Source organism: Oncorhynchus mykiss, chromosome 2 (assembly GCF_057628025.1).
Source record: "Oncorhynchus mykiss isolate SJ-2025 chromosome 2, ASM5762802v1, whole genome shotgun sequence".
NCBI classification, from domain to species: Eukaryota; Metazoa; Chordata; class Actinopteri; order Salmoniformes; family Salmonidae; genus Oncorhynchus; species Oncorhynchus mykiss.
The window spans coordinates 33868860-33894564 of NC_143023.1; the positions used below are offsets into that span (position 1 = coordinate 33868860).

At 46.3% G+C, this 25705-nt stretch overlaps 1 protein-coding gene across 2 annotated transcripts; it reads right to left on the bottom strand.

Annotated features, from left to right (window-relative positions):
• Positions 1-64: 64 nt before the first annotated feature.
• Positions 65-25212, bottom strand: LOC110534811 (von Willebrand factor D and EGF domain-containing protein). Of its 2 annotated transcripts, none has more exons than XR_016486160.1 (29): positions 24987-25212; positions 23740-23805; positions 22767-22999; positions 22237-22326; positions 21894-22047; positions 21455-21672; positions 20603-20676; positions 20185-20458; positions 19655-19857; positions 18442-19310; positions 18092-18228; positions 16369-16533; positions 15979-16083; positions 15003-15117; positions 14190-14452; positions 13576-13795; positions 13123-13257; positions 12707-12970; positions 12015-12456; positions 3379-3474; positions 3120-3215; positions 2777-2872; positions 2529-2624; positions 2321-2416; positions 2054-2149; positions 1763-1858; positions 1471-1566; positions 1253-1350; positions 65-1152 (listed from the first exon to the last, which is right to left on the bottom strand). XR_016486160.1 is itself a non-coding variant. In XM_036946716.2 (29 exons), exons 1-29 carry the CDS (start codon positions 25003-25005, stop codon positions 1138-1140), a joined length of 4917 nt encoding a protein of 1638 aa, XP_036802611.2. In that variant the 5' UTR covers positions 25006-25212; the 3' UTR covers positions 65-1137. The 2 variants fall into 2 exon arrangements, 1 of the variants encoding a protein (XP_036802611.2); XM_036946716.2 differs by having other exon boundaries at positions 12015-12446.
• Positions 25213-25705: the final 493 nt, after the last annotated feature.

Sequence of the window (25705 nt, forward strand, 5' to 3'; positions counted from 1 at the left end):
AGTGTTCGTCCATCCCTTACTGAATTGCATTTCAAGCATTCAACGTGTTACTTAAAGCAAATGACACTAACTTTTTTATTTTGTTTCCATATGCGTGGTTTAAATGTTAAAATAACAAATGTTTTGGCCTATGTACAGTATAATGTACAAAATTGATCAAGTATATCTGAATTGATACTTACAACAGATCTCGTCAACAGTTACAAAACAATTGCAGACAAGTGGCCCTAAAAATCAAACAAGCTAATAACATTTCCAAGGGCAGGTGTGATGTATAAAGAAGAATAGTGTTATTTCTCAATACATATTAAGTACTGTATGAAACAGTGCACAACAGCTTAGGCAACAAAAAACAAAACACTTTCTGTACCACAATAAACCCGAGCTGAAAACTTTGGCCAAATCAATAACAAGGAAAAACAAATCAAAAAGAAAAGTGGGTATTAATATCTTATAAAGACAGATTGTTCTTCAATAAACCATCAACTAGTTTTTCATCTGATCCTCTTCTCTTACTCCAACATAATACTGTGTGCAGTAACACTTGTTTTTATAAAAGCCTTGGATACGGACTATAAAACACATTTGTATGCATTAAAATACACAACTTAATGTCTCTGTTAGATTACATAGTTTGGCTGCGTTTACATAGGCAGCACATTTCTGATCTTTTGCCCAATTATTGTTAAACGAGCTGATCTGATTGGTCAAAAGACCTATTAGTGGAAAAAGATCAGACTTGGGCTGCCTGTGTAAATGTAGCTTTTGAGACAACACGATTGGCATAAACATTTCTAAATGGATATGCAGTGTTTAAGACAGTATTATGCATTGTTTATGAATATGTTATGCATTTCTTATGCAAGGGCTTTACATCAATGTGCTACCTTGAGCAGTGAGGTAGTAACAAAACAGGGACAATTAGATACGTGCAATATATCCGCCCCCTCTGTTAATGTACAAAGATACACACACACACACACACACACACACACACACACACACATACACACACACACACACACACACACACACACACATTCAGGCACACACACTTCATGATCACACACTGCCTAATAAGGACTCTCCACCTGCGCTGTGTATTTTGTAAAACTTCAGCATCTTCAGTCATTTCCCTTATGCAAGAGCGGCCTACAAAAGAGCAGAGATTTTACAGTACATAATCTCCCAACAATAAATAAAAAATAAAACAAACTGTTAATAAACACCCAAACTGTGGCCCAAAACTCACCTTTAACCCACAGGTGACGCCAGTGTACCCGTTGCGGCAGTAGCAGAAGTTGGGCAGGACACACCTTCCCCCGTTGAGGCATCTCTGCTTACAGATGGCTGTCCGTCAGGCAGAAGGAGGAAATAGTATATAACTCAATATAAGTACAGGATAAAAGTATATAGCTATGTATTGAAACTTGGCAACAATATATCATATTGAATGTGAGAAGGACTCACCGGACTGACACTGTAGGCCTTCCCATCCTGTGGGACAGTGGCAGGTGTTGGGTCCCACACACTCACCACTGTTCTTACACTTCTGCAGGCACACAGCTAAATATATATATACACACACACACACACACACACACACACACACACACACACACACACACACACACACACACACACACACACACACACACACACACACACACACACACACAGAGAGTTGCTTAGCATTGTAAAGGCATCTTTACATGGTGACAGGTTCAGGTTAACAGTGGTTGTACATTATGTTGTCACTCACGAATGTTACACCTCTTCCCCCTCCACCCAGAGGCACAGGAGCAGGAGTTGGGCCCCACACACTTCCCCTTGTTCATGCACATGGGGTCGCACACACCTGAAAGACACAATGCAACATGCATTTTTGGCTCAACTAACATAACTGCATGTACATACTAGCTTGCTACAGAGTTATTACAATTAGGTCCTTTCACATGTATTTACGTTGGTATAGGGCCTATAACCATTTAATACCACATGGATAGACAGTGATGTGGGGTGTTTGGTCATGTTGGGTGGCAGTGGCTCTTACTCTTCTGACACCGCTTCCCTGTGTAGCCCCCGGGGCAGGAGCACATGTTGTTCCTCATACACTGACCTCCATTCTTACAGGGAGGGCTGCAGACAGCTGGAGGGCAAGGCACACAGTGACACAGCTACAGTTATACCTCACTAAACCACAGTACCACCATGCAATAGACTTCTGTGCAAATTGATGGATCAATCACTAATAGGGGAACAGTAGAATGTGTCATAATCAATTGAGGTTATTGATTGTCAGTGTGACACCTATTCTTACCAATCTGACATTGGGAGCCATAGAAGCCACCGGGACAGGCGCAGATGTTGGGTTTGATACAAGTCCCACCATTCAAACACACTGGATTGCAGACAGCTGGAGGTGAAGACAATGGAATATTTAGCCCATAGCTAAACATACTGTTGTCAAAAGAGATATATTCGTCATGGGCTTCTAAGTAGAAACATGTGGTGTTGATTGGAGTTACCTGAGTTACATGTTGGTCCGTACCAGCCAGACTTGCACTTACACACATCGGGAGAAATACACTCCCCTCCATTTTCACAGTGCCTGTTGCACACCACTGAACAGAGACACACATAGACACAGTTACACACGACAACTCCTAACCCCTATACACACATTCCATTTTTTTAGGAAGCAGACTGGTTTAGATAATTGTAGGGAAACATGATATATGCCAGAAAGGGTCAAATGGATTGAATTCTCTCTCACTGATTTCACATCTTGGTCCCACGTAACCGTAAGGACAGGTGCAGAGATTCCTGACCAGACAGGTTCCTCCATGCTGGCAAGATGGCTCACAGTTAGCTACAAACACAGCAACCAAGGGGTGTACAGAGCATCCAGTAAGAAAAGGACAATATATACAATATTTAACATGGAGAACATATAGCCTGTACCCAGATCTGTTTGTGCAATCTTACCAACTCATATTACGTCATTGTCAAGCCACACAATGAGTGACAATGAGTTGGCAAGTTAGCACAAACAGATTTGGGGCCAGGATATAGAGTACATAGTTCGAGTTCAAATATGTGTGGGATGATATGTTTACCTTCCTCACATGTTGGTCCGCTGTAGCCCACGGGACAGACACACTCATCTGGGCTGACACACTTCCCCTGGTTCTTGCAGTCCGGTCGGCAGACAGCTGAGAAGGTAGAAGGTTAATAGAATTTACAACTTCTATGTGTAACTGAAAACAACTTATTCTGATTTACATACATTTTTGCAGAAGTTACTTTGTAACTCTCATAAAGGGCAATAAGAATAGAAACTCAGCTGTCTAGTCCAACCCTGACTGTTGTTCCCACCTATGTGGCAGTTATATCCGGTATAGCCTTCTTTACAAGTGCAGGTATTGGGTAGAGAGCACTCCATATTCCTTCCACATGGATACCGGCACACAGCTGGAAAACACCACAAACAGTTTCATGGGAACCTACAGTATACAGTGGCTTGCGAAAGTATTCACCCCCCTTGGCATTTTCCTATTTTGTTGCCTTACAACCTGGAGTTAAAACATGTTTTTTTTTTTTGGGGGGGGGGGGGGGGGGTGTATCATTTGATTTACACGACATGCCTACCACTTTGAAGATGTAAAATATATTTTATTGTGAAACAAACAAGAAATAAGACAAGAAAACTGAAAACTTGAGCGTCCATAACTATTCACCCCCCCAAAGTCAATACTTTGTAGAGCCACCTTTGGCAGCAATTACAGCTGCAAGTCTCTTGGGGTATGTCTCTCTAAGCTTGGCACATCTAGCCACTGGGATTTTTGCCCATTCTTCAAGGCAAAACTGCTCCAGCTCCTTCAAGTTGGATTTGTTCCGCTGGTGTACAGAAATCTTTAAGTCATCCCACAGATTCTCAATTGGATTGAGGTCTGGGCTTTGACTAGGCCATTCCAAGACACTTAAATGTTTCCCCTTAAACCACTCCAGTGTTGCTTTAGCAGTATGCTTAGGGTCATTGTCCTGCTGGAAGGTGAACCTCTGTCCCAGTCTCAAATCTCTGGAAGACTGAAACAGGTTTCCCTCAATAATTTTCCTGTATTTAGCGCCATCCATCATTCCTTCAATTCTGACCAGTTTCCCAGTCTCTGCCGAAGAAAAACATCCCCACAGCATGATGCTACCACCACCATGCTTCACTGTGGGAATGGTGTTCTCGGGGTAATGAGAGGTGTTGGGTTTTCGCCAGACATAGTGTTTTCCTTGATGGCCAAAAAGCAAAATGTTAGTCTCATCTGAACAGATTACCTTTTTCCATATGTTTGGGGAGTCTACCACATGCCTTTTGGTGAACACCAAATGTGTTTGCTTATTTTTTTCTTTAAGCAATGTTTTTTTTCTGGCCACTCTTCCATAAAGCCCAGCACTGTGGAGTGTACGGCAGTGTCATGTATTGTCATGTTGTGTCTTGTTTCTGTCCTTTCCCTTCACCCTGTCTCCCTCTGCTGGTCGTTATTAGGTTACCTTTTCTCCCCCTCTTTCCCCCAGCTGTTCCTTGTCTCCTCCTAACTACCTCGTCACCCCTTTTCCCACCTGTTCCCTTTTTCCCTCTGATTAGTCCTCTATATCTCTCTCTGTTTTTGTTCCTGTCTTTGTCGGATTCTCGTTTGTGTTACTCATGCCTGAACCAGACTATCGTCGTGTTTGCTGCAACCTTGTCCTGTCCTGTCGGAATCTGCCTGTTCATCTAACCTTGTCCTGTCCTGTCGGAATCTGCCTGTCCATCTGAGCCTACGTGTGTTTCGTCATTAAAGTAACTCTGTTTTGTTAATTCGCTTTTGGGTCCTCATTCACGCACCTTAACAGAAGAATCCGACCAAGAATGGACCCAGCGACTTCGGATCCTCTCCACTCTGCCGTCGAGATCCAGGGAGCGATGCTAGGCAGACACGAGCAGGAATTGTCTGCTGCTCGACATGCCGTTGAGACCCTGGCCACCCAAGTCTCCAACCTCACAGAACAGGTTCACCATCTCCGCCTCGATCCACCGGCCACTTCCAGGGCTTTCGAATCTCCGGAGCCCAGAATCAATAACCCGCCGTGTTACTCTGGGGAGCCCACTGAATGCCGCTCGTTCCTCACCCAGTGTGATATTGTGTTTTCTCTCCAGCCCAACACTTACTCCAGGAGCACTGCTCGTGTCGCCTACGTCATATCTCTCCTTACTGGACGGGCTCGTGAGTGGGGCACGGCAATCTGGGAGGCAAGGGCTGAGTGTACTAACCAGTATCAGGACTTTAAGGAGGAGATGATACGGGTTTTTGATCGATCTGTTTTTGGGGAGGAGGCTTCCAGGGCCCTGTCTTCCCTATGTCAAGGTAATCGATCCATAACAGACTACTCTATTGAGTTTCGCACTCTTGCTGCCTCCAGTGGCTGGAACGAGCCGGCTTTGCTCGCTCGTTTTCTGGAGGGTCTCCGCGCAGAGGTAAAGGATGAGATTCTCTCCCGGGAGGTTCCTTCCAGCGTGGATTCCTTGATTGAACTCGCTATTCGCATTGAGCGACGGGTTGATCTTCGTCACCGAGCTCGTGGAAAGGAGCTCGCGTTCTCCGTTGCCCCCCTCTCCGCATCACTACCATCTTCCTCTGCCGGCTCGGGTGCTGAGCCTATGCAGCTGGGAGGTATCCGCATCTCGACTAAGGAGAGGGAACGGAGAATCACCAACCGCCTCTGTCTCTATTGCGGTTCTGCTGGTCATTTTGTCACTTCATGTCCAGTAAAAGCCAGAGCTCATCAGTAAGCGGAGGGCTACTGGTGAGCGCTACTACTCCTGTCTCTCCTTCAAGATCCTGCACTACCTTGTCGGTCCATCTACGCTGGACCGGTTTCGTCAGCTTCCTGCAGTGCCTTAATAGACTCTGGGGCGGAGGGCTGTTTTATGGACGAGACCTGGGCTCGGGAACATGACATTCCTCTCAGACAGTTAAGGGAGCCCACGGCCTTGTTCGCCTTGGATGGTAGTCCTCTCCCCAGGATTCAGCGTGAGACACTACCTTTAACCCTCACTGTCTCTGGTAATCATAGCGAAACCATTTCTTTTTTAATTTTTCGTTCACCTTTTACACCTGTTGTTTTGGGCCATCCCTGGCTAGTTTGTCATAATCCTTCTATTAATTGGTCTAGTAATTCTATCCTCTCCTGGAACGTCTCTTGTCATGTGAAATGTTTAATGTCTGCTATCCCTCCTGTTTCCTCTGTCTCTTCTTCACAGGAGGAGCCTGGTGATTTGACAGGGGTGCCGGAGGAATATCACGATCTGCGCACGGTGTTCAGTCGGTCCAGGGCCACCTCTCTTCCTCCACACCGGTCGTATGATTGTAGTATTGATCTCCTTCCGGGAACCACTCCCCCCCGGGGTAGACTATACTCTCTGTCGGCTCCCGAACGTAAGGCTCTCGAAGATTATTTGTCTGTAGCTCTTGCCGCCGGTACCATAGTCCCCTCCTCCTCTCCCGCCGGAGCGGGGTTTTTTTTTGTTAAGAAGAAGGACGGGTCCCTGCGCCCCTGCATAGATTATCGAGGGCTGAATGACATAACAGTGAAGAATCGTTATCCGCTTCCTCTTATGTCTTCAGCCTTCGAGATCCTGCAGGGAGCCAGGTTTTTCACTAAGTTGGACCTTCGTAACGCTTACCATCTCGTGCGCATCAGGGAGGGGGACCAGTGGAAGACGGCGTTTAACACTCCGTTAGGGCACTTTGAATACCGGGTTCTTCCTTTCGGCCTCGCTAACGCTCCAGCTGTCTTTCAGGCATTAGTCAATGATGTCCTGAGAGACATGCTGAACATCTTTGTTTTCGTTTACCTTGACGATATCCTGATTTTTTCACCGTCACTCCAGATTCATGTTCAGCACGTTCGACGTGTCCTCCAGCGCCTTTTAGAGAATTGTCTTTTTGTGAAGGCTGAGAAGTGCACTTTTCATGCCTCCTCCGTCACATTTCTCGGTTCTGTTATTTCCGCTGAAGGCATTAAGATGGATCCCGCTAAGGTCCAGGCTGTCATTGATTGGCCCGTCCCTAAGTCACGCGTCGAGCTGCAGCGCTTTCTCGGCTTCGCGAACTTCTATCGTCCTTTCATCCGTAATTTCGGTCAGGTGGCAGCTCCTCTCACAGCCCTTACTTCTGTCAAGACGTGCTTTAAGTGGTCCGTTTCCGCCCAGGGAGCTTTTGATCTCCTCAAGAATCGTTTTACATCCGCTCCTATCCTTGTTACACCTGACATCTCTAGACAGTTCGTGGTCGAGGTTGACGCGTCAGAGGTGGGCGTGGGAGCCATTCTTTCTCAGCGCTCCCTCTCTGACGACAAGGTCCACCCTTGCGCGTATTTTTCTCATCGCCTGTCGCCGTCGGAACGTAACTATGATGTGGGAAACCGCGAACTGCTCGCCATCCGCTTAGCCCTAGGCGAATGGCGACAGTGGTTGGAGGGGGCGACCGTTCCTTTTGTCGTTTGGACTGACCATAGGAACCTTGAGTACATCCGTTCTGCCAAACGACTTAATGCGCGTCAGGCGCGCTGGGCGTTGTTTTTCGCTCGTTTCGAGTTCGTGATTTCTTATCGTCCGGGCTCTAAGAACACCAAGCCTGATGCTTTATCTCGTCTCTTCAGTTCTTCAGTAGCCTCCACTGACCCCGAGGGGATTCTCCCTGAGGGGCGTGTTGTCGGGTTGACTGTCTGGGGAATTGAGAGGCAGGTAAAGCAAGCACTCACTCAAACTCCGTCGCCGCGCGCTTGTCCCAGGAACCTTCTTTTCGTTCCCGTTCCTACTCGTCTGGCCGTTCTTCAGTGGGCTCACTCTGCCAAGTTAGCCGGCCACCCTGGCGTTCGGGGTACGCTTGCTTCCATTCGCCAGCGTTTTTGGTGGCCCACCCGGGAGCATGACACGCGTCGCTTCGTGGCTGCTTGTTCGGTCTGCGCGCAGACTAAGTCCGGTAACTCCCCTCCTGCCGGCCGTCTCAGGCCGCTTCCCATTCCCTCTCGACCGTGGTCTCACATCGCCTTAGATTTTGTCACCGGACTGCCTTCGTCAGCGGGGAAGACTGTTATTCTTACGGTTGTCGACAGGTTCTCTAAGGCGGCTCATTTTATTCCCCTTGCTAAGCTTCCTTCTGCTAAAGAGACGGCACAAATCATCATCGAGAATGTTTTCAGAATTCATGGCCTTCCGTCAGACGTCGTTTCGGACAGAGGTCCGCAATTCACGTCTCAATTTTGGAGGGAGTTTTGCCGTTTGATTGGGGCTTCCGTCAGTCTCTCTTCCGGCTTTCACCCCCAGTCTAACGGTCAAGCAGAACGGGCCAATCAGACTATTGGTCGCATCTTACGCAGTCTTTCTTTTCGCAACCCTGCGTCTTGGTCAGAACAGCTCCCCTGGGCAGAATACGCCCACAACTCGCTTCCTTCGTCTGCGACCGGGCTATCTCCTTTTCAGAGTAGCCTCGGGTACCAGCCTCCGCTGTTCTCATCTCAGTTCGCCGAGTCCAGCGTTCCCTCCGCTCAGGCTTTTGTCCAACGTTGCGAGCGCACCTGGAAGAGGGTCAGGTCTGCACTTTGCCGTTATAGGGCGCAGACTGTGAGGGCTGCTAATAAGCGTAGAACTAAGAGTCCTAGATATTGTCGCGGTCAGAGAGTTTGGCTCTCCACTCAGAACCTTCCCCTTAAGACCGCTTCTCGCAAGTTGACCCCGCGGTTCATTGGTCCGTTCCGTATTTCCCAGATCATCAATCCTGTCGCAGTTCGACTTCTTCTTCCGCGATATCTTCGTCGCGTCCACCCGGTCTTCCATGTCTCCTGTGTCAAGCCCGTTCTTCGCGCCCCCGCTCGTCTCCCCCCCCCCCCCATCCTTGTCGAGGGCGCACCCATCTACAGGGTCCGTAGGATTTTGGACATGCGTCCTCGGGGCCGTGGTCATCAGTACCTAGTAGATTGGGAGGGGTACGGTCCTGAGGAGAGGAGTTGGGTTCCCTCTCGGGACGTGCTGGACCGTGCGCTGATCGATGATTTCCTCCGTTGCCGCCAGGTTTCCTCCTCGAGTGCGCCAGGAGGCGCTCGGTGAGTGGGGGGGTACTGTCATGTATTGTCATGTTGTGTCTTGTTTCTGTCCTTTCCCTTCACCCTGTCTCCCTCTGCTGGTCGTTATTAGGTTACCTTTTCTCCCCCTCTTTCCCCCAGCTGTTCCTTGTCTCCTCCTAACTACCTCGTCACCCCTTTTCCCACCTGTTCCCTTTTTCCCTCTGATTAGTCCTCTATATCTCTCTCTGTTTTTGTTCCTGTCTTTGTCGGATTCTCGTTTGTGTTACTCATGCCTGAACCAGACTATCGTCGTGTTTGCTGCAACCTTGTCCTGTCCTGTCGGAATCTGCCTGTTCATCTAACCTTGTCCTGTCCTGTCGGAATCTGCCTGTCCATCTGAGCCTACGTGTGTTTCGTCATTAAAGTAACTCTGTTTTGTTAATTCGCTTTTGGGTCCTCATTCACGCACCTTAACAGGCAGATAAACCAATCTCCGTTGTGGAGGTTTGCAGCTTCTTCGGGGTTATCTTTGGTCTCTTTGTTGCCTCTCTGATTAATGCCCTCCTTGCCTGGTCTGTGAGTTTTGTTGGGCGGCCCTCTATTGGCAGGTTTGTTGTGGTGCCATATTCTTTACATTTTTGAATAATGGATTTAATGGTGTTCCGTGGAATGTTCAAAGTTTCTGATATTTTTTTTATAACTCAACCCTGATCTGTACTTCTCCTCAACTTTGTCCCTGACGTGTTTGGAGAGCTCCTTGGTCTTGGTGCCGCTTGCTTGGTGGTGCCCCTTGCTTAGTGGTGTTGCAGACTCTGGGGCCGTTCAGAACAGGTTTACACAGTTGAAGTCGGACGTTTACATACACTTAGGTTGGAGTCATTAAAACTCGTTTTTCAACCACTCCACACATTTCTTGTTAACAAACTTTAGTTTTGGCAAGTCGGTTAGGACATCTACTTTGTGCATGACACAAGTCATTTTTCCAACAATTGTTTACAGACAGATTATTTCACATAATTCACTGCATCACAATTCCAGTGGGTCAGAAGTTTACATACACTAAGTTGACTGTGCCTTTAAACAGCTTGGAAAATTCCTGAAAATTATGCAATGGCTTTAGAAGCTTCTGATAGGCTAATTGACATAATTTGAGTCAATTGGAGATGTACCTGTGGATGTATTTCAAGGCCTACCTTCAAACTCAGTGCCTCTTTGCTTGACATCATGGGAAAATCAAAAGAAATCAGCCAAGACCTCAGAAAACAATTTGTAGACCTCCACAAGTCTGGTTCATCCTTGGGAGCAATTTCCAAACGCCCGAAGGTACCACGTTCATCTGTACAAACAATAGTACACAAGTATAAACACCATGGGACCATGCAGCTGTCATACCGCTCAGGAAGGAGACGCGTTCTGTCTCCTAGAGACAAACGTACTTTGGTGCGAAAAGTGCAAATCAATCCCAGAACAACAGCAAAGGACCTTGTGAAGATGCTGGAAGAAACAGGTACAAACGTATATATATCCACAGTAAAACGAGTCCTATATCGACATAACCTGAATCGGCCGCTCAGCAAGGAAGAAGCCACTGCTCCAAAACCGCCATAAAAAAGCCAGACTACGGTTTGCAACTGCACATGGGGACAAAGATTGTACTTTTTGGAGAAATGTCCTCTGGTCTGATGAAACAAAATAGAACTGTTTGGCCATAATGACCATTGTAATGTTTGTAGGAAAAAGGTGGAGGCTTGCAAGCTGAAGAACACCATCCCAACCATGAAGCACGGGGGTGGCAGCATCATGTTGTGGGGGTGCTTTGCTGCAGGAGGGACTGGTGCACTTCACAAAATAGATGGAATCATGAGGTAGGAAAATTATGTGGATATATTGAAGCAACATCTCAAGACATCAGTCAGGAAGTTAAAGCTTGGTCACAAATGGGTCTTCCAAATGGACAAGGACCACAAGCAAACTTCCAATGTTGTGGCAAAATGGCTTAAGGACAACAAAGTCAAGGTATTGGAGTGGTCATCACAAAGCCCTGACATCAATCCTATAGAAAAATTGTGGAGAGAACTTAAAAAGCGTGTGCGAGCATGGAGGCCTTACAAACCTGACTCATTTACACCAGCTCTGTCAGGAGGAATGGGCCAAAATTCACCCAACTTATTGTGGGAAGCTTGTGGAAGGCTACCCAAAACGTTTGACCCAAGTTAAACAATTTAGAGGCAATGCTACCAAATAGTAATTGATTGCATGTATACTTCTGACCCACTCGGAATGTGACGAAATAAATAAAAGCTGAAATAAATCATTCTCTTTACTATTATTCTGACATTTCACGTTCTTAAAATAAAGTGGTGATCCTAACTGACCTAAGACAGGTTTTTAAAAAACTTGGATTAAATGTCAGGAATAGTGAAAAACTGACTTTAAATGTGTTTGGCTTAGGTGTATGTAAACTTCTGACATCAACTGTATATACTGAGATCATGTGACATATCATGTGACACTTAGATTACACACACGTGGACTTTATTTAACTAATTATGTGACTTCTGAAGGTAATTGGTTGCACCAGATCTTATTTAGGGGCTTCATAGCAAAGGGGGTGAATACATATGCACGCACCACTTTTCCGTTTTTTATTTTGTATCATTTTTTGAAACATGTTATTTTCTTCATTTCACTTCACCAATTTTGACTATTTTGTGTATGTCCACTACATGAAATCCAAATAAAAATCAATTTAAATTACAGGTTGTAATGCAACAAAATAGGAAAAACGCCAAGGTGGATGAATACTTTTGCAAGGCACTGTACTTCCATGTAAGGATTTTAATGTTAAAAATATATGAAAAAAGAACAAAGACCATATGAATGAAAAACAGACAACAAGAGTGCTAACCGCTAACCTTTGCAGGTGACCCCATCTCCAGTGTAACCATACGGGCAGCGGCCACACTTGAAGGAGCCTGAGACAGTGGGCTCGCAGGGCACACCGGAGAAGCAGGGGGAGTCTGCACAGGTCACTATGGGAGACGATGACCCCCACCTCACCCTGTGGCTAAGGTCAGGAGTCAGTTCCACCTTGCTGCTCTGACCTCGGTTGTGATTGGTGGGGGTGGAGACTCTGGTGATAGTTTGGTCCTGGGGGCTAATAGATGTCTTTCTGTCCACGGAGAAGACTCTCTTGCTACCCAATGAGGGCCCCTCAGTTTTTCTCCTGTTCTGGGAGAAGGAGGTGGAGGAAGAAGAGGAGGAGGTGGTGCCAGTGATTTCCCTACTGGAGTCTTCCGTCACTTGAGGACGTCCATCTTCTCTGTTGGTGGTAACTGGCCTCTGTCCTGTAAAACACTGGAAGTTAGAAATTAAATGGGATTTGTACAAGAGCTATTATAACTCAATCACCTATATCAACTAACCCTGAAGACCTAGCTAAATAATACTGGCATAACAGTTAGCTTTACTAGGAGCCAGCTATGATCCAGCTATAAAACTATGAAAAAAGCCCATATAAGACCAGATATTTAACAACTTTATTTTAAACACCCAAACACACGAACCCCTTGAATCATCAGCTAAGTGATCAGGTGACCCTTCTCACCTGTTGTGGTGCTTCTACTACAGGTGTGTCCGTTGCCATGGAGCCCAGGTGGACAGGGTCCACAGATGTACCCTACGGACACGTGTGTGCTCTCAAAGCACTGCACCCCTGGGTAGCATGGTTGTCTGGAGCAGGGGGCCTGGTTTGATGGTTTAACCGTGCCAGAACCCTGGTGACCTCCTGTGGGTACAGCGGGTACAGGCACGGTCACTCTATGAATAGGCTTATAGTCATCTCCCTTACCACTGGACGGCTCCGATTTAACTACAGAAGAAGAGGAGGTAGAATATAATTATTCACAGTCAATAGAAATATATTGATAAAATAATGAGGGGTGGGGGTGAGAGGATAGGGGTACAGAAAGAGAGAGATACAGAGGGAGGGAGAGAAACAGAGACAGGGAGATGGGGACCCACTGCAACTCTTCCCGTCCCCAGTGTAACCCTCTGGACAGAAGCCACAGGTGAATGAGCCTAGTGTGTTTTTGCAGCCCACCCCAGGGAAGCATGGCTCTGCGGCACATTCATCCACATCCTCTCTACAGGTATGACCTGGAACACAAAAACAACATGAATGAAAACTCAGCCTTCCACACACACAGATTGTAATCTACTAACAAAACATCAATATCTAAATTCACTGAACCAGATAAGGAAATCTGGCAATGCTTGTATCCAAACACTAAAAGAGTGGTCATAAGGAGTATGGTTCATAGGATGTCAAAGCACAGCTTCCTAACTGAATGATTCAAAGTAAGTTCTCAGAGTCATAAAAGCATCCAAGACCCACAAATGAGCTGCAGTATTACCATGGAAAGCATGTACAATGTACAGTGTGTGTTGTAATTCTATTTCTGTCATGTACAGTACCGGTCATTCCGGGGGGACAGATGCAGGAGAAAGAGTTGGGTCCGTCTATACACTTGACCAGACGACAGGGGTTGGGTTTACAGTCGTCTATGTCCTCCTCACACCTGTCCCCTGTGAAGCCAGCGGGACAGACACATAGGTACTCCCCGCTGCCAGAGGGGAGGTTGATGTTTGTAACACAGGAAGCTCCGTTCAGACAGCCACAGGGCCGCAGAGAGATCTGGACACACACAAATACACGCACGCACACAAACGAGCGGGAAGTGTTAGTAGAGCTTGAGTTTAATTCACAAATACTTTGAAATGGACATAAAAGCATGAGGAAGAATGATTGACAATCCGTGAGTAATTACTGCATTTTAGTTTTGAATGTCTTGCTAACAGACATACCAAAGCAACAGACGCAGAAAGACTAGTACAGCGGCAGGCTACACAATAAGGATTGTACATCTAGAGCTCCCTCTCGCGGTAGACAGAAAAGCTGACAATCAAGAGAAATCTCTAGGAATCCCCATTCACAGAGTTAACAGAATCAAGTCAAGGAATTCGCATCCCAAGTTTCTTATTTTGGGGAATATCCTTATTCAACAGTGTTCTCATCTTTTGAAACCTACCTGTACAGAGGCAAGCGTCTCAGCACTACAATCGTCTTTGATAGTGAACTGAATCGTCTGCGTGGAGGAGGCGGCAGCAGTGTCAGTAGCCTTCCAGATGAGCAGGCCAGTGGGGGAGAGGGAGGTGTCACTGGGGCCTGACTCCAGAGTGAACAGCACCACAGAGCCTTCTGGGTCCTGAGCCTGCAGCTGGTACACAAAGTTCTCTCCCTGGAACGTCTGCAGACGCCCCTGTGCTGACTGAAACACTGGTGGCTCATTCTCTTCCAGGCACAGAATAGTCATATTTAGTAATAACGTTAATCATTTCATCCTTAAAGTCCATGCCATTATCTGAGGTACAAAATATACAATCATTTCCCCTTTATTTCAACTTGTTTATGGATATGTTTATCTATCTTTGTAAATGGTTATATTCCTAATTTGAACCAGTTGTATTCATTTCTATAATTTACTATGATTGATCTGGAGTGATTTGGCCTCATTTTGTATAAACACTCAAATCAAAACACAGCACAAAGAACACATTGAGTCAACCACAATTACAGTACCCAGAGGCCTGATGTTACTATAATGAGTCTGACCCCAATAACACCTTGTTGTCTATAGCATGACCAACACTGAGCTGTAGACATATTGCAGAGACCATGCAGCCATATGTGTTCTCTGTGACTGTGTGCTGTCGTCAGTAGCGGGTGGCAGCAAATACCTTTCAGTTTGCGTGGTATGAATGTGTATAGAGATGCTGTTGTATAATGTAAACAGCAGTTGTAGAGTAAAAGTACATTATAGGTAAGAGGACATTGTACTTACTCTCAGCGATGGACCATGTGTATTTGGAGGAGTCTGGTCGGCATATCAGGCATGGGCTGCTGGGATTGAGGTCTCCTTCTCCATAACACACACTGTCAATGTTGCATGTTTTCTCCTGGGGATTGATACACAGTAACAAAATTGGCATTTATCCGTTTCCCTTTTAGAAAACATAAAAACATCTGTTCTTGCCATTGAAATAGGAACCAGGAACACTTTTCGGGCCAACAAGAGAACAAGGGCTGGCAATGTCTTACTGCATATACAAGCAAGTGAACCTTGACAATCACACTGTACATGTGGACTGGGCTAAAACACCTAATTGTTTCCTGTGTTAAGAGATGCCAGAGAGGTAATCAATCAGAGCATTGGCCACTTTTCATTTGGGTGATAAATGTTCTGTTTGAGTTCTTCAGAAGAAACTGGTTGGCACGCATAACAAGGAGGAGTGGTGCTCATATAGCACATGGGGATGTGTGAAACATACTTGTCAGCATGAAGCGTCTCCACTTGCGCCACATAGCTAGCTTTTTGTGTGGCGCCGACTGGTAAGACGCTTTGGGTGGAGGAGTACGTTTCACACATCCCCATGTGCTAAACTCACAGTTCGTTTTAAGAGGGTACGGGCCCATGTGCTGGTTTTTCCTGGTGGGAAAGGGGCCTGAAATTTGAGCTAGCCTGAACATCTGTGGAATGTCCCACAACATAATGTACAGTATCTGTTGAATGTTAGTGCCTAAAAAAGAACACAAACTACGAAAAGCGGATTCATACATCGTCAGGCTGAGAACATGTTCTCAATCAACTTGAAAAACACAATGAACAAGGACATGAAAAAAAGGGGGAAAAGTTACCTTGTTACAATTATTGAATCATTTAAAGTCAGATTCTAATCATTAAACAACACATTCTGATCATGCTACCAGAAACGTTGATACCATTAAAACCCTGAGAAAAAAAACCAAGAGAAACCCACCCTGGAGGTACAGAGAACGTCAGCGTTGAGCGTGCAGATCTGACAGGCTCCATCGAACAGGGTCAGGATCTTGGCGTTGCTGTAGCCGTAGCCGTCGTTGGACACCTGCCAAGACAACGTTAATGACTTATTATCAGTGACTACTGGTAATACACATTTACAGAAGCTACTACTATAAGTAAGGGTATCATCGTGAAAACATCAGGTTGCACCATCTTGAAAACATCTGGTAGGTGTGCAAACAAACCATATTACAACACTAGGCCAGAACCCTGCCCTGCTGCAAACCATAATATTGTTTAGGGCTCTCTTACCCAGCTGTATTTTATGAGGGATTTGCCCTCATAAAAATTTTTACTGTGATGTGCTGCATAGTGTTGTTCCACTGACTTTGATCTGCCAGCGTGCGAGGGGTCTGTCGGTGGCCGTATCCAGGTCCAGGCCTGCAGTGGCTTGTCTGTACTCCAGGGGGAGCTGACACTCCAGACCTGACACATCCAGGAAGGTAGCCAGGGTAAACTGAGGTTCGTCCAGGGTCCACTCACCATCTACAAACTGGACGCACGCAGACAGAGACAGGTCGGGACACTCGGCTCAGAAGTACTGTGCTACAGAAGTTAATATCACAAATATGGAGGTGGGTGTGTGTGTGTGTACAGTGGGGCAAAAAAGAATTTAGTCAGCCACCAATTGTGCAAGTTCTCCCACTTAAAAATACGAGAGAGGCCTGTAATTTTCATCATAGGTACACTTCAACTATGAAAGACAAAATGAGAAAAGAAATCCAGAAAATCACATGGTAGGATTTTAAATAAATGTATTTGCAAATTATGGTGGAAAATAAGTATTTGGTCAATAACAAAAGTTTATCTCAATACTTTGTTATATACTCTTTGTTGGCAATGACAGAGGTCAAACGTTTTCTGTAAGTCTTCACAAGGTTTTCACACACTGTTGCTGGTATTTTGGCCAATTCCTCCATACAGATCTCCTCTAGAGCAGTGATGCTTTGGGGCTGTTGCTGGGCAACACGGACTTTCAACTCCCTCCAAAGATTTTCTATGGGGTCGAGATCTGGAGACTGGATAGGCCACTCCAGGACCTTGAAATGCTTCTTAGGAAGCCACTCCTTCGTTGCCCGGGCGGTGTGTTTGGGATCATTGTCATGCTGAAAGACCCAGCCACGTTTCATCTTCAATGCCCTTGCTGATGGAAGGAGGTTTTCACTCAACATCTCACGATACATGGCCCCATTCATTCTTTCCTTTACACAGATCAGTCGTCCTGGTCCCTTTGCAGAAAAACAGCCCCAAAGCATGATGTTTCCACCCCCATGCTTCACAGTAGGTGTGGTGTTCTTTGGATGCAACTCAGCATTCTTTGTCCTCCAAAACACGACGAGTTGAGTTTTTACCAAAAAGTTATATTTTGGTTTCATCTGACCATATGACATTCTCCCAATCTTCTTCTGGATCATCCAAATGCTCTCTAGCAAACTTCAGACGGGCCTGGACATGTACTGGCTTAAGCAGGGGGACACGTCTGGCACTGCAGGATTTGAGTCCCTGGCGGCGTAGTGTGTTATCAGTGGTCTTTATGTCTTCCATTTCCTAATAATTGCTCCCACAGTTGATTTCTTCAAACCAAGCTGCTTACCTATTGCAGATTCAGTCTTCCCAGCCTGGTGAAGGTCTACAATTTTGTTTCTGGTGTCCTTTGACAGCTCTTTGGTCTTGGCCATAGTGGAGTTTGGACTGTGACTGTTTGAGGTTGTGGACAGGTGTCTTTTATACTGATAACAAGTTCAAACAGGTGCCATTAATACAGGTAACGAGTGGAGGACAGAGGAGCCTCTTAAATAAGAAGTTACAGGTCTGTGAGAGCCATAAATCTTGCTTGTTTGTAGGTGACCAAATACTTATTTTTCACCATAATTTGCAAATAAATTCATAAAAAATCCTACAATGTGATTTTCTGGATTTGTTGAAGTGTACCTATGATGAAAATGACAGGCCTCTCTCATCTTTTTAAGTGGGAGAACTTGCACAATTGGTGGCTGACTAAATACTTTTTTGCCCCACTGTATATGTGCGTGTTTCTGTGTGTGAGGTACCTTTTCCTTCAAAAATTCACACTTGAGTTCATAGGAGTCTTTGAAGCCTTGTCCAAAGACCTGTACAGTGGAGCAGTCACTCTGTCTGACATCACACAGTCCCTCGTTCTCCAGCTCTGTGATCTCTGGAGTCTGGTCTTCACCATCCCAAACGACACCAGAAACAGACAGAAATGAGAAGAAAAAAAAATGTCAGCAGGTTTTTAAAAAATAATTTCACTAGGATTAGTAAATCACTGTGATATGTCTTTGATGAACTATGAGCCAAACCCTGGTCTAGTGTTGACAATATGTATGATTGACTTAGAGTATAGATGTGTATTACAGATCTAATCCTCCCCTCTTCTTACCAGAGATAATGCTGCAGTCATAGGACCCGAACCCGGGGAAGCACACACACCCCAACTTGGAGCACTGCCCATTCCCATTACATAGATTAGGACACTTGAGGAAGGACAGCATGTCCTGGTGCTCTTCCTCTCTCCCCCTCTCCTCCACTAGCCTCCTCTCACACTCGTTCTCAAGCAGAGGCAGAGTGGCGCCCACCCAGGCCTGGTCGTCCTTTAGCTGGAGGTCGCTGACACACATAGCCACCGCCTGGCTCACTATGGCCGTGCCTAAGAGCCGGCCGCAGCCCAGGGCCATGCTGGAGTTAGCCACCACCCGCTGGCACTGCACTCTGGCCTGGAGCTGTGTTAGCCCAGACAGGGTGGGCCAGGCGGGGGGAGGGGAGGACTCGGGCCGGGCCGTCAGCTCGTGGTCCTCTGGGAAGAAGTAGGTGAAGCCCTCCAGGTCGGACTGGCTCAGGCTCTGGTAGGGCGTGTCGGGGAGGAACTGGTAGGACTGGCGCCTTCCACGGCTCCTCTGGTTGTTGGCTTCATGGCTGGAGCCTGTTAGGGTAGAGCCTCTCTCTACAGTCTGAGCGGCGGTGTCCTCAGCACGGCTGTGCTCTTTGGAGTTTCCTGAGGGGTGGTCGTGGTGGCCTTTGAACAGCTCTACTGAGTTGATATATTCGGCAGTGACATCCAGAGTGGGGATGATACTGTGGAGTCTCACGTTGCCATGGTGAGAACAGGTGGAGTCGGAGCCAGGGATGGGCTGAGACCTGGTTCGCGGGGACGTGGGGTGGGACTCCACTTCACAGTTACAGTACCTGCGAGGGTTTGGGGCGCTCTGATAGGACGGAACGGTGTCAAACAAGCTGCCACCAGGAGGGAGTCTGCCAGAAGAGAAATACATCCTTATCAGTTAGGATCTCGACGGAAACACATTCAACAAATAATGACGTAACACAACCACAGCTGAAAGATCTCATGTAAAATGTTCAAAATGATTCATATCCATCGTTTAAAAGAACAGTCTCAGGTCCAGACTTGGTTGGGACAAAAGCCCACTCCCGCTTTGCAGATCTAAAGAAACTGTATAGGCATAGAAATTACAATGAAAGCTGCAGTGCAATCACTGATAGGCTGGTTAGAATCATCACCACATATCTTCTTCAGATCTGCAAACTCCATAGCGTTAGGGGCTAGAGGTTGATTTAAAACTTGGCATCAGACTAACTTCCATTCAGAGATGAAGGCTGCTACGTCTTCGTTGTCTAGCGCTGCGCCCCCTGCTGTGTGGAGGTCATTGTGGGTCTGTCCGTCATACGTCCCACACAGGCCCTGGGTTTGGCTCCAGTCTGAGCTGGGGGCCCTCAGGGTCAGACTCATGCCCCAGTCAGACACATCGGCACGCACAAATGCCCCAGACGAGAAGGTCATCTACAGCACAGACAGAAAGGGGATTAGATCCTATTGTATTCTGTTGTATTTCATTTGATTTTGGTCTATTCTATTACAAGATTTCCAGTGCTTCGCTATATCACCACATCTGTATCATATCATAATTACCATAAACAATTGAATACTGACTTTGCACTGTAAGTTTACACTGCCTTTCTCAACACCCTATTGGCTAATGACTACTACCTGTGGGCGTGGGCTTCAACTCTGTGACCTTTTCTTTTTCCTGCCACCGCGAACTCATCGGAAGACAACTTTAATTGAATTCAATTATTTACGTTACACTTTATGTATTTATTCACTCACTGTGACTTTGCGTCCTTGGTAAGACTCAGTGATGCGGATGCCACTCTTGCCCACGTCCCTGTTCTTCACCGACAGGTGCGGCCTGGTGTCCCCCAGCTCTCCATTGCACATGTCGAAGGCTATGACGTCACCGCCGTGTCTCGCCACGAAGCCGCACGTGCACGAGGCGCCGTGGACAACGCTCCCGCACTCCCACTGGCGCACATGAACCTCGAACGGCTGCCTCGTGCTCTTGTACAACACAAACGTCCCGATCTGATAGTTGTCATACTGCCTGAAAGGAAATGCATGAAATACAATACACTACAGTATCAGTTACGGTAATGTGTATCCTTGTGATTGTTGTCATATTTGCAGGCTAACATTGCCTTGACTGAATCTATCATTTATGCTGACTATAAAGGAGTGGCTGAAGTACCTGCCATCAAACGTGATGATGTGAGGATCAGTGAAAGAGTAGCAGTATGCAGAGGGAACATCCGTCACTGTGATCTGAAAACACAGAGAAAATATCACATATCAGATATCATTTATTTCATTTTCACATTCAGCTATCTAGATGAGAAAATATACAGTGCATGCTTATATGAGTGTGTTGGCAACTTACAGTTTGTGTATGGGCACTGTGGCAGTGAGCAAATGTACACTATACAGTGTATATAGCATCATAGCATATTCTGCATTGAGTGAGTTAAGTGTAACAACCTAGACTGGTCCCAGATCTGTGAACAACCTGGACTGGTCCCAGATCTGTGAACAACCTAGACTGGTCCCAGATCTGTTAACATAGGCTGGTTTCGGTGTCACGCATACTCCTGCTTCCTCCCTCCGGTGCTCGACTTCGTTGGTCTACTAACCTCCGGTCCTGGCTTCATTATTACGCACACCTGTTCCCCATCAATACGCACACCTGGTTGTCATTCCCTCCTTGATTACTCCCCCTTTATTTAGCCCTCAGTTGTCTTCAGATACTAGGTGTTATTGTTTTCTCCAATGTTCAGCCTCATGTTTGTTCATCTGTATCGGTTCTTTATTAAACTCACCTTCTGCACCTGTTTCCTGACTCCCGGCGTATATGTTACATCCAGATCTGTTAACAACATAGACTGGTCCCAGATCTGTTTATGCTGTCTTGCAAAGTTTTATGGCAAACAGGGTGACAATGACATAGGAGTTGGCAAGACAGCACAAACAGATCTGGGACCAGGCTAATAACAACCGCCACTCTCCTCCCAACCCATCATAAGGGTATTTTTTCCAGTTCCAGTACCTGCACACTCTGTGGTGTGTAGCCGCTCCAGAGGAAGTTGGATGTGACGATGGGTTTGACAAAGATCTGTGTTGTCCTGTCCCCGTCCCTGAGGAAGTCTGTGACCGCGCTGAGGTGAACCAGGGCCTGGCTACACACCCCGTTACGACACCCCAGGCTCTGGGAGAGATCCACCCGGCACGACGTCAACACCACGTCTGGACCCAGCAGATCGTCTCCTACGGAGGAATAGATCATTTAATGGTTATTGTCATTGGCTTTGTTTTTGTCTATTTCGTAGGGATACCAACATGTCAATATGCGTTGTCACTGGAGAATCAAGACGCTATGGAAATCAAACGTATTGCCAAAATCAGTTATTAAGAATACTACATTTTGAAGAAAAAAACTTTACTGTGGTGATACTGTGAGTATGCAGGATTACTTACGAAGCCTTTACCTTGATTGCTTGTACTCAGGTGTAAGGAGAGAGTACACTGCTCTGTGGTGGAGGAGGAGGAGGCACCGTCAGGGCAGGGGACAGGGATGGTACTCTCCACAGTCAACTCATAGTCCTTCCCATCCTCAGACACAGTAGTCACCTCGGGTCTCAACTGCAGAGACAAATCACAAGAGAAATTCTGATTAACCAGTGACTATTTAAAACAAAAAGGAGACACACAAACCCAGACCCAGAGAGAGACAGACAGACAGGCATGCACGCACAAACACACAACTTACACACTTCACACACACTCAAACACCAAATCCTTGAAATAGTGTTCTCTATCTCTTTGACTTACCCTGATCCCAGCGAAGAACTCTTCGCTCTCCGCTGGGGCTCCCTGGATGTCCGGCGAGTCCACGAAAAAACTGGAGCAACTGCAGTAAATCTGACAGAGAGGGAAGGACAGCCACAGCCGTTCAGGAGGCGGAGAGAGGCTACAGTTCAGGATGTAGAAAAGCCTTTATAGTTGAAGCCAGGTAATATACATGATACCACAGGAAAACAAAACAAAATGTCTGACAAGAGTTTCATAAAAGGATGACACGACAATATACTGTATAACTTTGATGGCCGGTGGCATTCTAGGTTTTCAACACGGCCAGCTCGATTGTTCTGTATCCTCACTTGTAAAAGAAATTCACAGTTTTGAGAGAGAGTTCGGAAGCTAGCATTATTCTGGCCGTTTGACTGTTTTACAAGCGAAGTAGAAGCTACCCGTAACCACAAGTCTCGGATCAAATGACACCACCCCCGATCTTAACCTTAACCATTAGAGAGGAAAAATATCTGAACCTGCGTCAGTGGTTAGGGGTAACTTCTACCCACCTTGTCCCCCAGTCGGAGGTTGATCCCGTCCAGCTCGATGAAGGCAACGGTTTGGACAGTAATCTCTTGTTTCAGTTCTTCTTTGATGCCTTGGGGGGAGAGGCGAGACCAGGCAACCACATAGCCTAGGGAGCTGTTCACGCTATGGCCCTCGAAGCTGCACTTCAGGTAGACGATGCTCCCAGAGAGCTCTGCTACTATCACAGGTACCGCTGGGGAAGGAGGATGTTTGGCTGGAAGGGATAATGGAGTTGTGTTCAGTAGGGTACACCGAAGCAAAATGTTTAGCAACATATTTTATTGGACAAAATTAGACAAAATGTCTTATTGGACAAAATGGGCAGTTTCACCCAGTTTTCTTCCCACTGAACATGTAACTGGTATTTACATGGACATAGCAGGTAATAATGTATACAGTATTTGGGTGATATGAGATGATTGTGTTATAATAGAAGCTTGGCTGAATGTTTTTGTCCTGTGACCCATTAAGTAATCAAAATCTATATTTCAGGCAAAGATCCAGTCATCAGCCACTGCTTTCCAGTGGGTCCCAACATTTTGGTCTATTTCTGTAACTCTAATCAGGGAAAGGGGCCAACCATAACAAACCAAAAGAGTAGGTACCTAAACGGTGGGTACCTTCTCCTATTTATAGTTTCCCTTCCAACTTGATAGCGTCTCTTGTGTGAATAAAAGTTAATTAAACCATCCACCTATGTCCCCAGCCCCCCTCCTCCTTCGCCCTAAAACCGGGAGGGAAAATTCACGACCTCGCCGAGAGATATCGTCATGGAGACGGGGCGAGGGAGGCAGGAAACACATGCTTAGCTCATTAAGAGGACCTGTGAGGGGCCTGTTGCTGCATTCCACACCGCATGGCAATTCTGACGTGGATTGTTGTGGTGTCTGACTTTAACAAGGGCATCCTATAGAGCCAGGCAACACAGGGTCAGGAGGCAGAGAGCTCACTCACCTTTACACACTCCATCAACCTCCACCTCGTCAGGACCACACACCACAACCGCAGAGTCTGACATCTCTACATGGTGAATGAGAGCAGGACGATGAACAGACAATTAACAGTGGTGGTCTTAACAGTTAACACTACAGAGGTCTGAGTCACAAGCACATAAATAACAGTTTAATGAGTTACATGTGGTTAGTACTAATTCTTTAGCGTTTTTACAGTCGTATCATGTCACCTTTACGCTATTACCACTATAAGAATTCCCTCTTAATAATAATAATAGTAAAATGAGTTATATCCTATTCTAGGAGCATGTACAGCATTTAGCTAACACTTTTAAAGAAACCTAAAGTCTCAGTCCCTCCTGTCTCAGCCTCCAGTATTTATGCTGCAGTAGTTCATGTGTCGGGGGGCTAGGGTCAGTTTGTTATATCTGGAGTACTTCTCCTGTCCTATCCGGTGTCCTGTGTGAATTTAAGTATGCTCTCTCGAATTCTCTCTTTCTTTCTCTCTCTCGGAGGACCTGAGCCCTAGGACCATGCCTCAGGACTACTGGGCATGATGACTCCTTGCTGTCCCCAGTCCACCTGGCCGTGCTGCTGCTCCAGTTTCAACTGTTCTGCTTGTGTTTATTATTATTTGACCATGCTGGTCATTTATGAACATCTTGGCCATGTTCTGTTAGAATCTCCACCCGGCACAGCCAGAAGAGGACTGGCCACCCCACATAGCCTTGTTCCTCTCTAGGTTTCTTCCTAGGTTTTGGCCTTTCTAGGGAGTATTTCCTAGCCACCGTGCTTCTACACCTGCATTGCTTGCTGTTTGGGGTTTTTAGGCTGGGTTTCTGTACAGCACTTTGAGATATCAGCTAATGTACGAAGGGCTATATAAATACATTTGATTTGATTAAAGTAATGTCATGTTTACATTGACACATACAGTAAGAGATCACAGCATAGAGCATTGGCAATACGCTATGCAAGTGATGCAGCACTACATCGGACTGTACTTCCGAGGTCAGCCCTAATCTTTTGAGTGGGCTTGACGATTATATCATCAAATGAATGAAAACACGTTCATTTATGAAATTATATTTGTGTTTGAATTGCCTTTTATGACATTGTGGCGCTGAAGACCATGGCACTACGTTTTTGCCCATTGAAGAAGAAAAAAACTATGCCACCTCACTTTCATAGCATATGGAGCTCCTCATTGCCTCCACCTAAACAGACTATCGTAAACAGCTGCTGTACCCTGTGCACAGTAGCCCATGCAACCCTGGGTGGGCTGGAGCAGGTAGACGTAGAAGTCTCCACAGTTGCGCACGGTGACAGGAATGCGGAACAGGCAGCAGTCCTTACTGCTGCTGAGGAAGAACTGCCAGGTGGCACAGGCCGTCAGATGCGTCACCTCCAGAGGCCGGGGAAGGCTCTCGCCCTCCCCCAGAGACAGCCAGACTGGGGCCTGGGTCCCACAGTGATTCACCTGGTGGACACAGATAAAGACAATGGAGAACAGAATGAGATTACTTTAGCCTGGTTCCAGATCTGTTTGCGCTGTCTTGCAAACTTCTAGTCACTCAATGTGATAAAAAGTAAGACAGCACAAATATGTCTGGGACCAGGCTAGTTTATACTGGGTGGTAATAATACAACCACATGGGTAATGATTGGTAGGGCAACACTTTGCAGGCAACAACTGCAATATGACACATGACAATGCCCTGGGAAGAAGAGGAAGCTGACACCTCTGATGGATCCTTCAGTCTGCAGCACAGCGGGCAGCCCAGGGAAAATGAGGAACATCTTTCTCTCTCTCCCTCTCTTGCTGTCTAACCATGTCTCTCTCTAATGATGTCTCTCTCTATCTCTCTAACCTTGTCTCTTTCTCTCTCTAACTCTGTCTCCCCGTCTCTCTCCTGTCTCTCGTGTCTCTCTCGTCTCTCTCTCCTGTCTCTCTTGTCTCTCTCCCG

What these genes read in the sequence shown, in the direction of transcription:
- LOC110534811 (XM_036946716.2), bottom strand. An exon ending in AGACGCTTGCCTCTGTACAG is followed by an intron (nt 13,796 to 14,189) that starts GTAGGTTTCAAA and finishes GTGTGTGTCCAG; the next exon opens with ATCTCTCTGCGGCCCTGTGG. An exon ending in AGATGGGGTCACCTGCAAAG is followed by an intron (nt 3,475 to 12,014) that starts GTTAGCGGTTAG and finishes GGTGTTTTCCAG; the next exon opens with CTGTGTGCCGGTATCCATGT.